At 29.5% G+C, this 14486-nt stretch overlaps 1 protein-coding gene across 3 annotated transcripts; it reads left to right on the top strand.

Annotated features, from left to right (window-relative positions):
- Nucleotides 1-10515: 10515 nt before the first annotated feature.
- On the top strand, nucleotides 10516-13011 carry LOC126662324 (uncharacterized). 3 transcript variants are annotated; one of them, XM_050356268.2, is made up of 4 exons: nucleotides 10516-10905; nucleotides 11080-11228; nucleotides 11977-12325; nucleotides 12665-13011. In XM_050356268.2, the coding sequence occupies exons 3-4, from the start codon at nucleotides 11982-11984 to the stop codon at nucleotides 12672-12674; spliced, it is 354 nt and encodes a 117-aa protein (XP_050212225.1). In that variant the 5' UTR covers nucleotides 10516-10905; nucleotides 11080-11228; nucleotides 11977-11981; the 3' UTR covers nucleotides 12675-13011. The 3 variants fall into 3 exon arrangements, with proteins under 3 accessions (XP_050212225.1, XP_055960018.1, XP_055960017.1); XM_056104043.1 differs by having other exon boundaries at nucleotides 11080-12325; XM_056104042.1 differs by lacking the exon at nucleotides 10516-10905 and having other exon boundaries at nucleotides 10926-11228.
- Nucleotides 13012-14486: the final 1475 nt, after the last annotated feature.

The raw sequence follows: 14486 nt of genomic DNA, 5'->3' as shown, positions 1-14486 counted from the left end.
AATAAAAAAAAATGACCTCTGAAAATGAACTTCAGCACAAGCCCAGACCGATTTATTAAACCGAATCGAACCAAAAAAACAATTTCGGTGAAAAATTACTTCGATGTTTGATAAAAAAAGAAGGGTTTGGATCCTAATATTAGCAACTTCGATACCCTCGGTTTTGCAGGTTTTTAAAACCGAACCGACCGATGCTCTGCCTTACCCAAGGTTAAAAACCCGCTCTGGTAACCCGCAAGTTATCAGTATGCAGGATGAAGTATTATAATAATTAGAATATATTACAAATCTGTTTTATGTAAATTAAAGTGTTTTTTTGCATAAATTTATTAAAACCAAAATCGATAGATTTACAATTATTTCTATTTTATAGGTTTTATGGTGCCAAAAAATTATTTTTTTTATCTTCTACAATTTATTTAAATCTTTTTAAGTTTGCATATCTATCTCAATTAAATATCTTCTTTGTAATTCTATCCAATTTTTTTATGATAAATTTAAAAGCAAATTACTTAAAAACTCTGAGGTATAGCATAATTGTCACGACCCAAATTTATGGATCGCGACCGGCGCTAGAGAATGGGAGTGGTTGCTCCGAAACCCGTAGCAAGCCTAAAAATCTTTATAAATTTTTCGCGTTTTAAAACATAAAAAGGTTTGCAACCTCGTTGCAGAAATACTTTAACACCTTTATCAAAAACGCGATCGCAATTCAAGATCATATATCACATATGATCTGTTTTCAGAAAGTATCTCTTTTCTCGTATAATGAAAACACATTTCTGAAAACTGACTTCGTAAAACCCCGATTGTGTTTAAAGAAACCAGAGCGCAAACATCAATCTCAGTTGACGTACCTGCTCTGTTTCTAATACAATCCTAAAATGCTAAACACATGAAACCAGTGTATCACTTAAACACCTGGTCCTAGCATTTTAGAAAACACGCAGCTTTTCAATCATATGCATATACAATAGTTCAAATCAGAGTATATCAAAATAAGTTTGAACTACTGTAAATAAAAAGACAGACTTTCCAGTACCCGACTTCGTGCAGCTCTAGAGGTATGGCTGACATTGACTTCCAGAATTATTATGGAAATCTGACCTCATACTTGATTACCTGAAAGGTAAACATTGGGGAGGGTCAGAAATATAAATATTTCTGAGTGAGTCTACAATTTTACAATTGAATATTCAAATCGCAAATACATAAAATATTTGTATATGTAAAATATTACCAATTAGTTGATCCAGATGATGACCTCCTTATAAGGCAGATCCTTAAGAAGCGATGGGATTACGGTGTAGACTATTGTTTGGGTCTCAACCTACACAACATGGGCCTTAGACCGTGAACTGAATCACTGCCGTCTAAGCCGGGTGTCTGGACCGTAACCGTGAAACTGCCATCACAGTATTGCCTGTGACCGTAACAGTTACTGCCATCTCAGACTGTTAAGTCAGGGTCGCTAGCACTTCCAACGCCCAATGACATTAACTGACATCTATGTCAGACACAGGCTCGTATTGAGAAACAGTACTGGTGATCACACAGTCCTATTGACAACCAATAGGAAGCTTGTTCCAATGGATCTTTCATTGTTACTTATACTAGTGCGATTTGTTATTTAAAACAGTTTAAATATAAATATTTAAAAGTAAAAACCACAAAGTAAAACTCACAGAACCGATGTCCCCCAAAACGTATGCTCCTCGTAACCCACTAGTCAAACACCCTGGTGTTCTTACTTGACAGATTGACTCTCGTCGCATCTAGCTAGAATTCAAATGTCAAAATATAATTAGACTTCGAATTCCTAACTTTAGTCTTATCGTATAAACGATAGACTTTAACAATTGTCGTTTATAAACAACTCTTTCATTATATCAAACTCTATTAGATATAACTTTTTATCTCTTTTTCTATTTATCGATTAAATTGATCGATAAATTAATTAAAACGTCGTAACGTTTTAATAAACCAATTACTTTTTATTTTATTTCTCCTTTTTTTAATAGGTTAAAATAACCTATAACTTAATTAAAACGTCATAACGTTTTAATAATTCGAATATCTTTTTTTTATGACGTTTAAATCTTTTAAACGTATTAGTCCATTTTTTTCATAATCCACGTAAATTCTTTTCGGATTGGTTCGAACGAACTGATTAAATCGAACCGATTGAATCGAACCAATTAAATCGAACCCATTTAACTAAACCGGATCGAACCGAGCCCATTTAGGTTAAATGTCCAAAAATGTCCCTTACAACGGACTGTGCGTCCGCACAGCAGTTGGTTGTGCATTCGCACAACCTTTTAGGTTATGCTTGCGCACAACCAAGGAGATCGCGTCCCCGGGCTATTCCGACCTGCTTCAACTCAAATTTCAATTCGAACATCAATACAACACTTAATTCAATCCATTTCCGCAATTTAAATTTTAAACCGATACGAATTCGATCGATTCGATACGGTTAACGTTATATATCCGATTATAAACCGTTTAAAACTTGAATATAATCCAAAATATATCGAATTAAACATCTAATACGAGTATAATACCTCGATTACTTGAGTAATCGTCGAAGAATCGGAGTTAGGATCGAGAAACGGGCGAACGGAATGAAATGAAATGAAGAAATGAGGCTCTAAACTCATTTGAAATACAAATGGGTTACATATGTACATATTGGCTAAAGTACGCTTTCGTATTATCTCAATCATGCACTTTAACTCTGATATTAATTAGTCGTCCGTAGTTCAAACGGAGACTAATTCTAAATTCCGTCAAACTTTATCCAAAAATCCAATAAAATATAAAACGAATAAAAATATAATTTTTATTTGAATCCGACTTATATTTTATTTTTAATAAATCCCGGAAGATTTATTAGGTCCAAATCAGTCCGCTTGATTAAAATTATTACGTCCAAATTTCATGAAAATTTGACGGTAGCTTCGTCAAATTATTTCGCAAGTCCAAAATTATTCGCTCGGGACTTATAAATTATTACATTTCAATTTGGACTAACTAATAATATTTAATTACTTTAAATTGGAAAGTAATTAAATTAAAAGTTCAAGGATGAATCCAACCCTTTTTCCTTTACGTTGGCACCACTCCACCGCCTTACTCACTTTCTCTCATCCACTTTTTTTTTATTATTTACTTAATATATATATTTATATATAAATATATATATTTAACTTATTTTTTTTAATTACTCGTCGAGACTTCCGAGTTTCAACATTTAAATTTCGGGATTTTATCCGAAATAATAAACTCTCCAATTAGTGTGGTATATTGATATATAATTATCAATATATTTCATCTACGACGTCCATTCGTATTTGCTGTTATATTATTTCGTTAATATCTCTTTATTAAAATTTAAATTCCCGATTTAAATTTTAAATTTATATTATTACGATACTCTTTTACGGATACGTATATATTAAATTTATGTTTAAATTTAGTTTACGTATTCCGAATTTATTAAATCACTTCCCGTAATTTAATAATCTTAAATAGTCAAATCTAACTGTTATCCTTTGATTATTAAACTTAATCTTTCCGAATATTATTTTTTTAATATTCGAAACCTCAAAATATTATTTTTAATATTTTGAATACTCCAATTTGATCTCGTGGCATATTCTAATTACTTAAATTACGGGGTATTACAATAATTAATAGTTTGGTATCCCTTATTTTAAAAGTCTACTTATTGGTTCATCAGTTTTAATTCCGTTAACTGAGAGATCCTTCTGTTAATTTGAGGGACCAAATCGTTTAACGGATTAAAACTCGGGGAATAAATCGTTTAAAAGTGAGGGACCAAATCTTTTAATAAAATTAAAAGTGAGGGACCAAATTGTTCATAAAATTAAAAGTGGGGTACCAAATCGTTTGAAAATAAATGTTGAAATTAACGGAGGGACCTAATAGTTAACGGAATTAAAACTGAGGGACCATTAAGTAGACTTTAGAAACAAGAGGTACCAAACTGTTAATTATGGTATATCTCAGGGACCTTAGCGTAATTTACTCTAAATTTAATTGTCTTATTTTTTAGTTAAGGTTTTATACTTACTCAGCTACCAAAATAAATTTTTTAAAATTATTAAATTTAACTCTTATCCAAATAAATAAAAAACAATGTCAAAGTCCAGTTCTAAATTCTCTAACTTTCGGTGGTTGAAGCAAGAATTAAGCAAATTTAAAACTAATAATGAACAAAAAATATTGTTAGCAATTTTACTCGCTAACTTGTACTAACTCGACAAGTCGAGTATCGATCCCACATATACAAGAGGTTTAAAGTGAACGAACACATATTTTAAAGTTCAATTCGGAAAGCAAACGAGCAATTGGATTTAAATTAATAACTACGGAACTTAAACACTAATTAAACAAACAATTAAACTACCAAACAAACAAGTTATAAACTAAGCAAGCAATTTATAAACCAAACGATCAAATAACTAAAAGGTTTTAACAAATAGGTAAAAGGCGCTTAGAGGTTGCTAATTAGGTTTGAAAACGATCCTAGAAAACCGGGGTTGATTGAGTAATTGGTTCGGGTCAAGTCTTTGTAAAATGCCTAATCCGCTCTCTCGAGTCCGCAATTAGAACTAATTGCAATTAAATTAATACACCGAAATCTAAATCGCTCTCGCATAACTAGATTTCGATGATACCAATTGAATCTAATCACGAAGCTAACCTATAACCGATTAAGCCCTAAACCGCTCTCGCGTGATTAAGCCCTAATTAAGTGATTTGCTAATTCCGGGTAATTAAATGACTCTCGCCTAATTAATTAACCTTTAAACCTAGGATTAGGAGATCAATCTATCTTGGGCATTAAGCATACAAATCACTACAAACCTTTAACACAATCAAACCCTAGTCAACTAATCACAATCAAACTTCATTAACAACCCCTAAACAAGGGAGTTTAGCTACTAACTACTAACATGATATTAATTAACAAATAAGAACTAAAAGTAGACATTGTGTAAGAAACAATTTCTTGTAAATAGAAGAAACCCAAATCATCAAATAGATAATGAAGAATAGTCAAGATGAAAAGAACAATAAGCTTTTATTAATTAATAACTTCAATCCACAATAAAGCTTCAAAAATAATCTAAGAACAAGAGTAATTTAAAAAGCTGAGAATAGTAAAATAAGATGGGGGCTACAAATTCTAATAAGAGTGCATAACCCAAAAAGGAAATAAAGGGGTCCTTTTATAGTTTAAGGACAAAAAGGGAATAAAATTACACTATATGACAAGTCTAAATGAGGTAGACAATCAAAATAGACCAAAGATTTGTCCACATATGCCTTTTCAGCTCTAAATCACGTGTCTTCATTAATGAGGCATTTCTTTCGAAACAGAGGGTGTTTCTTTCGAAATAGGCTTAAGCCAAATGCTCTCTGCGAAACAAGTGTTTCTGAGGGTGTTTCTATCGAAACATCTTCTGTCTCGTTCGAGACACCAATCTATTGCACAATTACTGATTTCAAAACTTCATAACTCCTTGTAGAAAACTCCAAATGAGATGATTCTTAAACCCTTGGAAAGCTTGGGATGTCTACTTCAACTCTTATGAAGAACACAATTTCATTAGAAGCTTTTAACTGGTCCAAATTCATCAATTAGTGCGGAGAGGTCAGATTCTCGAGTATGGAAATGTGCTTTCGGCGTTTCTTTACTTCGGAAACCTTCGGAATGCTCCAATAAAACCCGAAACTCCTCGATTCCATGCATTTAACCTAAAATACTCAAAAACAACAATGAGACCCAAGATAGCTCAATTATAACAATAAAAGCACATTAAAAGACCAAAATACTCCTATCAAATATAAATAAAACAAATAGGTATTTACTAAGATAAAAAATTAATACAATTATATTAATTGATGGAGTCTGCCTTCTGATCCGGTAGTGTGACCTGCAAAACAGGGTTGAAGGACGGTGGTTGTCAGATTAATTCTCTAATGCTAAAGTCAGTATTGAGCTTTGAGCAGAGTTTTGTGTATTTATTGTAGTTGTGTGTTTAGGCATACATCAAGCTCCTTTTATAGTAGATGATATACCTTGTAGAGTTGTAATAGGAAGGTGAATCTTATTTTATAGGGTTTGACGCTGATTATGAGTGATATTCCTTATTCGGACATGAGTTCTATTTAGGAACGTCTTCCTAAATAGTCTTGTCTTCCTAAGTTGGAGATTATCTTCTTAAGTTGGAGTTTGTATCCAAATAGAAAAAATACTCGAGAATATATAGCAGATCTGGCAATCTGTCTGAATCCCGTGGTCGACGCGCTTTGTCCGAGTGCTCATGGATTCGGTCTTCTTCCTGTCGGATATGATATTCCAATCGGGGCGGATCTTATAGATTCGGCCGTCTATTTCGTCTAGTTTAGACCTTTAGACGGGAGTCCGGTATCATCTGATAATGGATCTCCTGCGACTGGGCTCCATTATACTTAAAAAAGGATTCGGTATTCGTCATTAATTAATAAAATTTTGAATATAATTATAATAAAATTGTAATTTTAAATTTTTTAAAAATTATAAATAAATTTATTAAAAGAAATGACATTTAACTTTTTAACACCATTAAATTTATGATTAATTACATAAAAATTCATGACCTTTACACGTAGTTTTATTTTAATCATGATTTTTTAAAAGGTGTCATTTAAAGGTCATGTATTTAAAAGACACCTTTTAAAAATCATGATTCAAATAAAATTACGTGTAAATTTTTTTATGTAATTAACCCGTTAAATTTATCTATACTATATATAAAAGTACGGATGGGGGGAGACAGGCACTTTTACCTAATTGCCCTTTCTAATTTATTAATAAATACAGGTTTTATGGTCTTTAGTTAAATGATTATTTAATTAAATACTAAGTAAGTATATATCATAAGTAGAGTCCTAAAAAGAATCCATATACGTTATACCTTGCTAATTTAGGATAAAAACCAAATAGGTATTAGTCGAAAATATTGGCTCTAAGTTGGATTTTATATATGCTTAAATATATGAGTTTTGTTACACTTAACATGTAAACTTGCAACAGTTAGCTATTAAAAGGAATTCATTTAACTAACACACTTATCTTTTTAAGGAAATTGGAAAATTAATTTGTGGTCATTGTTATGAATGTATAATCTCTTTAATTATATGCACACACGTATTGACTACCAAGGAAGTATATATTATTCATACAGTATATATTTGCTGATAGATTTAATCCCTGCAATTAATACTAATACTCCTAATTAATTTAATATCATAATTTATCAATTCTTGGACTCTTGAAATAAAAATTCAATTAGGAGACATGCAAATTTATGTTAATGTCCTTTCCACTTATAAAATTTAATTATTAATTAAACACTATTAAAATAATTATTAAAATTAGAATATTGACTAAAATAAACTACTATGTTAAGATAAGTTAGAGTACTAACTAAAATAAACTACTATATTAAGATAATTGTATAAAGTATTAATTAAAATAAACTACTTTGACTATTTAATGATTACTATTTTAATTATTTTTTAATTGTATAAAATTCTACATAAGGTAAATTATTTCAATGAGCTACTTTTAATTTTCACTTTATATTTTCTATTAAAATTATCTATAATTATAAAATTTGAGTACCAATTAATTTTTTTTAACAATTAAAATAATCATTTAAAATATTTAATAAGATAAACTATTCCAACTTAACTATTATTTTAAATTATCATAATTTGACGAGTCACAGTACGAGCCATGTGTGAAACACGTAGACCGAGTGAATTGAAGAGGGAGAGAAAGAAGGAGCGGAGATGATCAATTGATTTGGCGATGATAGCTAAGAGGAGTAAGGGAATAGAGTCGGGCGACATGTCGTTGAGGTGGTTTTGTAAGCCCATGGTGGGAGAAGAAGGGGTGGGGTGACCGAACCGAATTATATTGAATCCGAACCGAAACCGAACCGAAATAATATTTCGGTTCGGTCGGTTATTTCGGTTAACCGAAATAACCAAATTTTATTAAAATTAATTATTATAAAATAAAAAATAAACTAAAAAACAATAATTTTAATACTAATTTATAATTTAAGTACATTTTGAGGGGTTCTAGTAACTAAATTCTAAAAAAATTACAAAATTAACTTAATTTTTTTAAAAAAATTACAAAAATAACACAATTAATATATATATTTTGGTTATTTCGATCGGTTCGGTTAATCCGGAAATTCCATCGCCAAAACCGAACCGAACCAAATTAACCAAACTTTTTAAAAATGAAAACCGAAACCGAACCGAATTAACCAAAAATCGAACCAAATTAAAATTTTGGTTTGGTTCGATTGGTTAATTTGGTTTTAACCGAATACTGCACACCCCTAGGTGGGATAGAAAGAGAAGGGGTAATTTTTAGGATAAATTCTAATTAATTTAACATAATTAAAATTTTAAATTGTATTAGTATAATTATAACGAATTTAGTTAATATAATATCAGAACCATTACTTTGATTATAATGGCCAGGTCCTTAAAGTGCATGAGGTCGGGAGTTTAACTCTCGACTCTTCCTTAGGCTGTGGTGAGCCTGAATAAAAAATGAAATTAATCTCCGCTAACCCTCGCTAACAACTAACCTAGAATTATTCTATCTTTGGTAAATTAATTATTAGTATAATTAGTCAATATAATTAATAATTTTAATCCAATTTATAAAGATATTTTCCAATTCAACAAAATATTTAACAAATTTAATATTTATAATAAACTAAATATATAGTATACTCATAATAAATTACAAACAAATATTATTGATTTCAACTAATTTTAAAATTACTAAATTAAAGCATTATATTTATTTATAATAAAAAAATTGACTAAGTGAATATTCATTATAAATAAAATAAATCGATATAATTATGATAAATTTAATTATTATATAAATTGACGAGTCATGTTACGAGCCACGTGCGTAGCACGTAATGTAAAACTAGTATTATAAAGAGATAGAGGGTAGAAAGAAGCGCTGTCCTCCACACCTGAAGCTCTAACCACGTTTGCTTCTTCTTTATAATTTGGCCTTCATGCATTAATGAAAATAAAATGGGAATGTTCTGTTATAAAATTCTAACAGTTTTTTTTTTCACTTTCTTTAAAAAAGAAGAAGCACTAAATCATATTTTCTTCTATTCTAAAAACAAATCAAAATCTAATTCTTTTCTCTTTTAAAATTAAAAAAAAAACTCCAAATATGTTTTTTTGTGTCTTCTACAATCAAAGAAAAATTCTAAATCCGTTTTAAGTAAGTTTTTCTTTATGATATTTATTTTAAATTAATAAATTATATATAATTTTATACAAAATTATATTAAAATCTATCATTTAGGTTATTTATATTGACTGTGGAATGGAAAATGATGGGTCATATAATAAAACTATAACATTATTATTATTATAATTGTTGTTATTTTATTTTATTTTATTTTATATATTAGTTAGTAGTGTAAATTTATTTATTGATGATTAATGAATTAAATTATGTTATTTGATAGTTTTAAATTAACATAAATGAATTATTTTTTGTGTTTTTTTTTAAAATAAATGTATTAATTATATTTATAAATTGATGAGTTAATTTGTATATTTATGTTCCATATTATCATTGATAAATTAATCCTTGATGAATTGTATTAGTGAATTGATAAATTTATTTTATGTCATTGGATAAAGCAAGAAATAAATTTTATTAAATTATTTTAAAATACATGTTTAGAAATTAAAATTTTGGCACGTCATTATCTTCCAAGCAATTGTGGATTTAAGAATTAAGACTTGGGTTAGAAAAAAAAAGACTTATAAAAGCCATTCATTAATCAAAATTCATGTAATTAATGGTCACGACAAAAAAATAGCTAGGTATAAAGGGTCTGTTTATTCAAAATTTTAAATATTGAGAGTATAATTGAATTTTTTTGAATATTAAAAATTCACTTGATTCTGACCTCAAACAATAGGACATGCATTCTCTTCAATTAAGGAAAGTCATGTTTTTAATGACAACAGTAAAGAAATAGCCACATAGGATTGAAGTAACGGATTTAGAGACGATTACGGATCTGTTTGTTTAAAATTTCAAATGTTGAGACCATAATTAAACTTTTTTAAAGATTGAGGGTTTACTTAATTTTGACTACAAACCATAGGGGCATTATGGATCCTTTTCCTTTTTATGAATTTTATTTTGTTATTTTAAATCCGGTCTGCCTAAGTCATAATTCTATCACCGTCATGCATAGTCTATGTTGCAAGTGTACCATACTCCTTAAGTCAAAATTCTAAAATTATAATTATTTAGTTAAAATATTATTTATTATGATAGTAATTAATTAATTACTTGTTGGATTGGTTTTTATTTGAAGAAGCAGCGGATGTTGAGACATTATTATTGAATAAAGAGGAAATTAGACCCACCACCACCAAACACCTAAATATTCTCACATGTACGACGCGCTATTCATCCTTAAAATATTACGATACAAACTTAACTATTTCCAGATTTCGTCTTTTTTCTTTCTTTTTTACGATTTTAATTTTCAATTATAAGGCAACCAGAAATTCCATCTTGATCCGCCGCGTTTTTGTTGCTTCTTTCCTTCGATGTATCTGGATAGCATCTGAAGCTATCCCTGCTCCCTGCGCCGTCGAGGATGGTGTCTTCATCTATATCGAAATTAACGATGCTCGTCAGATCTGATGTTATGGCGAAGTGAAGATCCGAAAAGTATGAGTTCTCTTACGGTGTGAGAGTGACGGAGAAAGGGTTTGATGGCGTCTTCTCCTCGCAACTCTGAGGTAGATTTTTGAAAGTTATTCGTTGATTTTGAAGTTATATTTATATGATTGAATTAGAATTTTTTTATTTGTGCCTGGGTAATTTTATGATGGATTTGAATTGAAATGCATAATTTAAGATTCTTCATTGAATATCTACTGTCCCCGACAAATTTTGACTTCCTTTTCGAATAGAAAGTGTCGTAGGTAGCTTCAGCCATTTCACCGTAGTGAATAAGATATCGACGGAGATCCATGTCTAGAGGGTCGAGGAGGCCCTTCCAGTTTTTTGGCCGCTTAGCTCCTTCCATATTTTAGCTATATTTTCTGCACTCACTTCTCAGGTAAGCCGATAGTGAATATTTGGTAAACTAATAGTAAACAATGGCGGTGTTTCTGTTTGGTCAAGTTTTGAGAACCCTACTCATACTATTGTTCCTAATCAGAATTTTAGTAAAGATCAAATTTTAAACTGAAAACTATTAGTTCAGCTGATGAACACAACCTATTTCGAGTAATTGTTTGACTGAAAGTTGAAATTGAATGATTAATACTCCATCAAAATAATGGCCAACAAATCACAAATTTTTGATAATTGATGATAGCTTTGTTAATAATCAAATGTATGCTACTTTTCTTAAACAAGCTCTTCCTGATGCTATAACTCATATGAACAGTGCTTGCAGTTCATCTTCATAAGTTAAGGCTGTGGTGAGGCTATTTTAATTAATCAGCCAATGAAATTCTCCATATTCTTACTCTTAGCTATGAGAAATGTGTAGACCAATTATTGGAACACATAAATTAGCTTTAGTTTAGATCCATTTAATTCCAAATTTACTTAGGTCTGAAGTGTAGAATGTTCAAGCTGAAATTATCAAATTTCTATTCTTATCACATGATTTATCTTTTTTGGAGCCTATACAAATTAGCAGCAGAATCAAACTTTATTGGATGCTTTTTATGTATTTTTCATTTTGTGTTTAAGCAGTCTTCAATTGTTTGGCTATGACATTTTTCTTCGTTTCTGATTTTAATTTTGTTTCTATTGTGTTTAATACTATAAAAGTCTACTTTCTGTCTCTTGAGTAGGGGACATGGAAGGGCTTATTAACAGGATAAATAAGTCAATAAGTTATGAGAAGAAGACGAAGAAGGCTTGCATGGATTATGAATTTCATATGGCAATTTCCAAATGGAATGAAGCTGTTTCACAAGAAATAGAAATTATAATGAAAGAAAAAGTTCATTCGCTCGGTTGTCATCCACAGCCGACGATTTCGAAGCCTCCCTCCTCGACGACGGCGCCACCCGCACCCGCCGCCTCACGGAGGATGATATTGACCCTTCTCTTGATTTGGGTCTCAATGGCTGCCCTCTGTTCACTCCTACTGCCTCGCTCTCTCAGAAGTATCTTTTCAATTTTCAAACGCATTGTCAGGTAACTTAATCATCCAACATTACAACATCAGTTTGTTTTTAATTTTTGTTATGTTTTGTTACGTGCTAGCTTATTGTGTGTCTACCTGTAATTATAGAATGGCGTCACTTGAGTGAGAAGTGTACGAGGGGTTACTACTAGTTAAGCTGATTTCAATTTCATACAAATTTTTTTGTTTGTTTGTTGTTTTTTGGTTATAGAATGCTGAATTTTAGTTGATTCATTGTTGTTGGCGTTGGTCATAAAGACTTGAGATTAAGGTGTTTGTTTTTATTTTGTTTTCTACAAATTCATGGTTCATAATTTTGATACTTTATTTTAATTTGATGTTTGATGTAGGTACCTGTGAATGTGATGGTGCCACTCCCCTCTTTCTGTTTGCGCGGTGCAAGAATCTCCAGAAGCTAAATTAGCTATATCAATCTATATTAAAAATATCTTATACATATAGCCAAAAGTAAGAAAAAGAAGGTGTAGTCATGTAGTGTAGAAGCATTAAATTCCTTTTTTTTTGCCTAACTTCAAGATACCAGAAGTGGATATTTGGGTTTTATAGCACATAAAACGTGTATGCACTTCCTTTTTTCTTTTTCTTACAAATCTTTTTAGCTACGATAAATTAATTAATTGGAAAGATTAAAATGTATTTATTGTTTATTGAAAATGAACTGTGATTCTGAGAACCATTCATGAAGATGCGGATTCTGAGGACTATTTATTTTTTTATTGCTAGTTAACTAATGGTACACCAATAACCTTATTTTTAAGACACTATCAGTAAACGTTGGGTTAACTGTTGGTAAATGTGTAATAATTTTTATTTTGAGTATACGATTATAAGTTGTAGTATTTCGTGTAAAAAAAGTTTATTGGCCTTTCTATATTTTTTATAATTTTTCTTTTAGAATACCGTTAGTGAACCGTGAGTAAACCGTTTATTTTTTTTAGTAAACCGTTAGTAATGTGATAGTCAACCGTTGGTAAACTTATATTCAGTAAACCGATATAAACCATAAGTTTAATATTTTATAATTTTAAAAAATAAATAATAGTAAATTTTTTTTAAGTAAACTGATAGTAAACCGTTGGTAAATTTATATTTAGTAAACCGATATAAAACATAAGTTTAATATTTTATAATTTAAAAAAAATTAACAATAAGTAAACTGATAGTAAACCATTGGTAAATTTATATTCAGTAAACCGTTACTAAACCGATAGTAAACCGTTGGTAAATTTATATTTTGTAAACCGATATAAAATATAAGTTTAATATTTTATAATTTTAAAAAAATTTACAATAAGTAAACTGATAGTAAACCATTGGTAAATTTATATTCAGTAAACCGTTACTAAACCGATAGTCAACCGTTGGTAAATTAATATTTAGTAAACCGATATAAACCATAAGTTTAATATTTTATATTTTTTAAAAAATAAACAATAATAAATTGTTTTTTAAATAAACTGATAGTAAACTGTTGGTAAATTTATATTTAGTAAACCGATATAAACCATAAGTTTAATATTCTATATTTTTTAAAAAATAAAAAATAGTAAATAGTTTTTTTAAGTAAACTGGTGGTAAACTGTTGGTAAATTTATATTTAGTAAACCGTTACTAAACCGATAGTCAACCGTTGGTAAACTTATATTTAGTAAACCGATATAAACCATAAGTTTAATATTTTATAATTATTAAAAAATAAACAATAATGAATTGTTTTTTAACTGATAGTAAACCGTTGGTAAATTTATATTTAGTAAACCGATATAAAAAAAACATCTATAAGCTTTTTGTATGTGGGCATGGAGAAGTCTGTATAAAATAACAGTGTCATTTTTATGTATATGTATATATACTGGTGGCTTATTTATGAGTATTTTTATTTCTATTTTCACTATATATGTTTACCATGAGACAACATTATTATGGTCCTTTTTCTATTTCTTAAAAGATGTGATTTTTAATAGAGGTTGGTTTCTTTAATAATTAGAAAGTCCTTATTTTTTGTGATTTTCTTGTAAAAGATAGAAAATTAATAGCAATATGTTAATATTAGTTGTAATACACTGTTAGTAAACGTTAGGTTAACCGTTGGAAACTTATAATAATTTTATTATGATTATATGGTTAATAAATTGTTGGTAAACTTGAATT

This window comes from Mercurialis annua, linkage group LG8 (genome assembly GCF_937616625.2).
Source record: "Mercurialis annua linkage group LG8, ddMerAnnu1.2, whole genome shotgun sequence".
Classification (NCBI taxonomy): Eukaryota; Viridiplantae; Streptophyta; class Magnoliopsida; order Malpighiales; family Euphorbiaceae; genus Mercurialis; species Mercurialis annua.
This window is presented reverse-complemented; position numbering and strand designations above follow the sequence as displayed.

Excerpts from the sequence above, each read along its gene's own strand:
- LOC126662324 (XM_050356268.2), top strand. The coding sequence starts at position 11,982 with ATGGAAGGGCTTATTAACAGGATAAATAAGTCAATAAGTTATGAGAAG.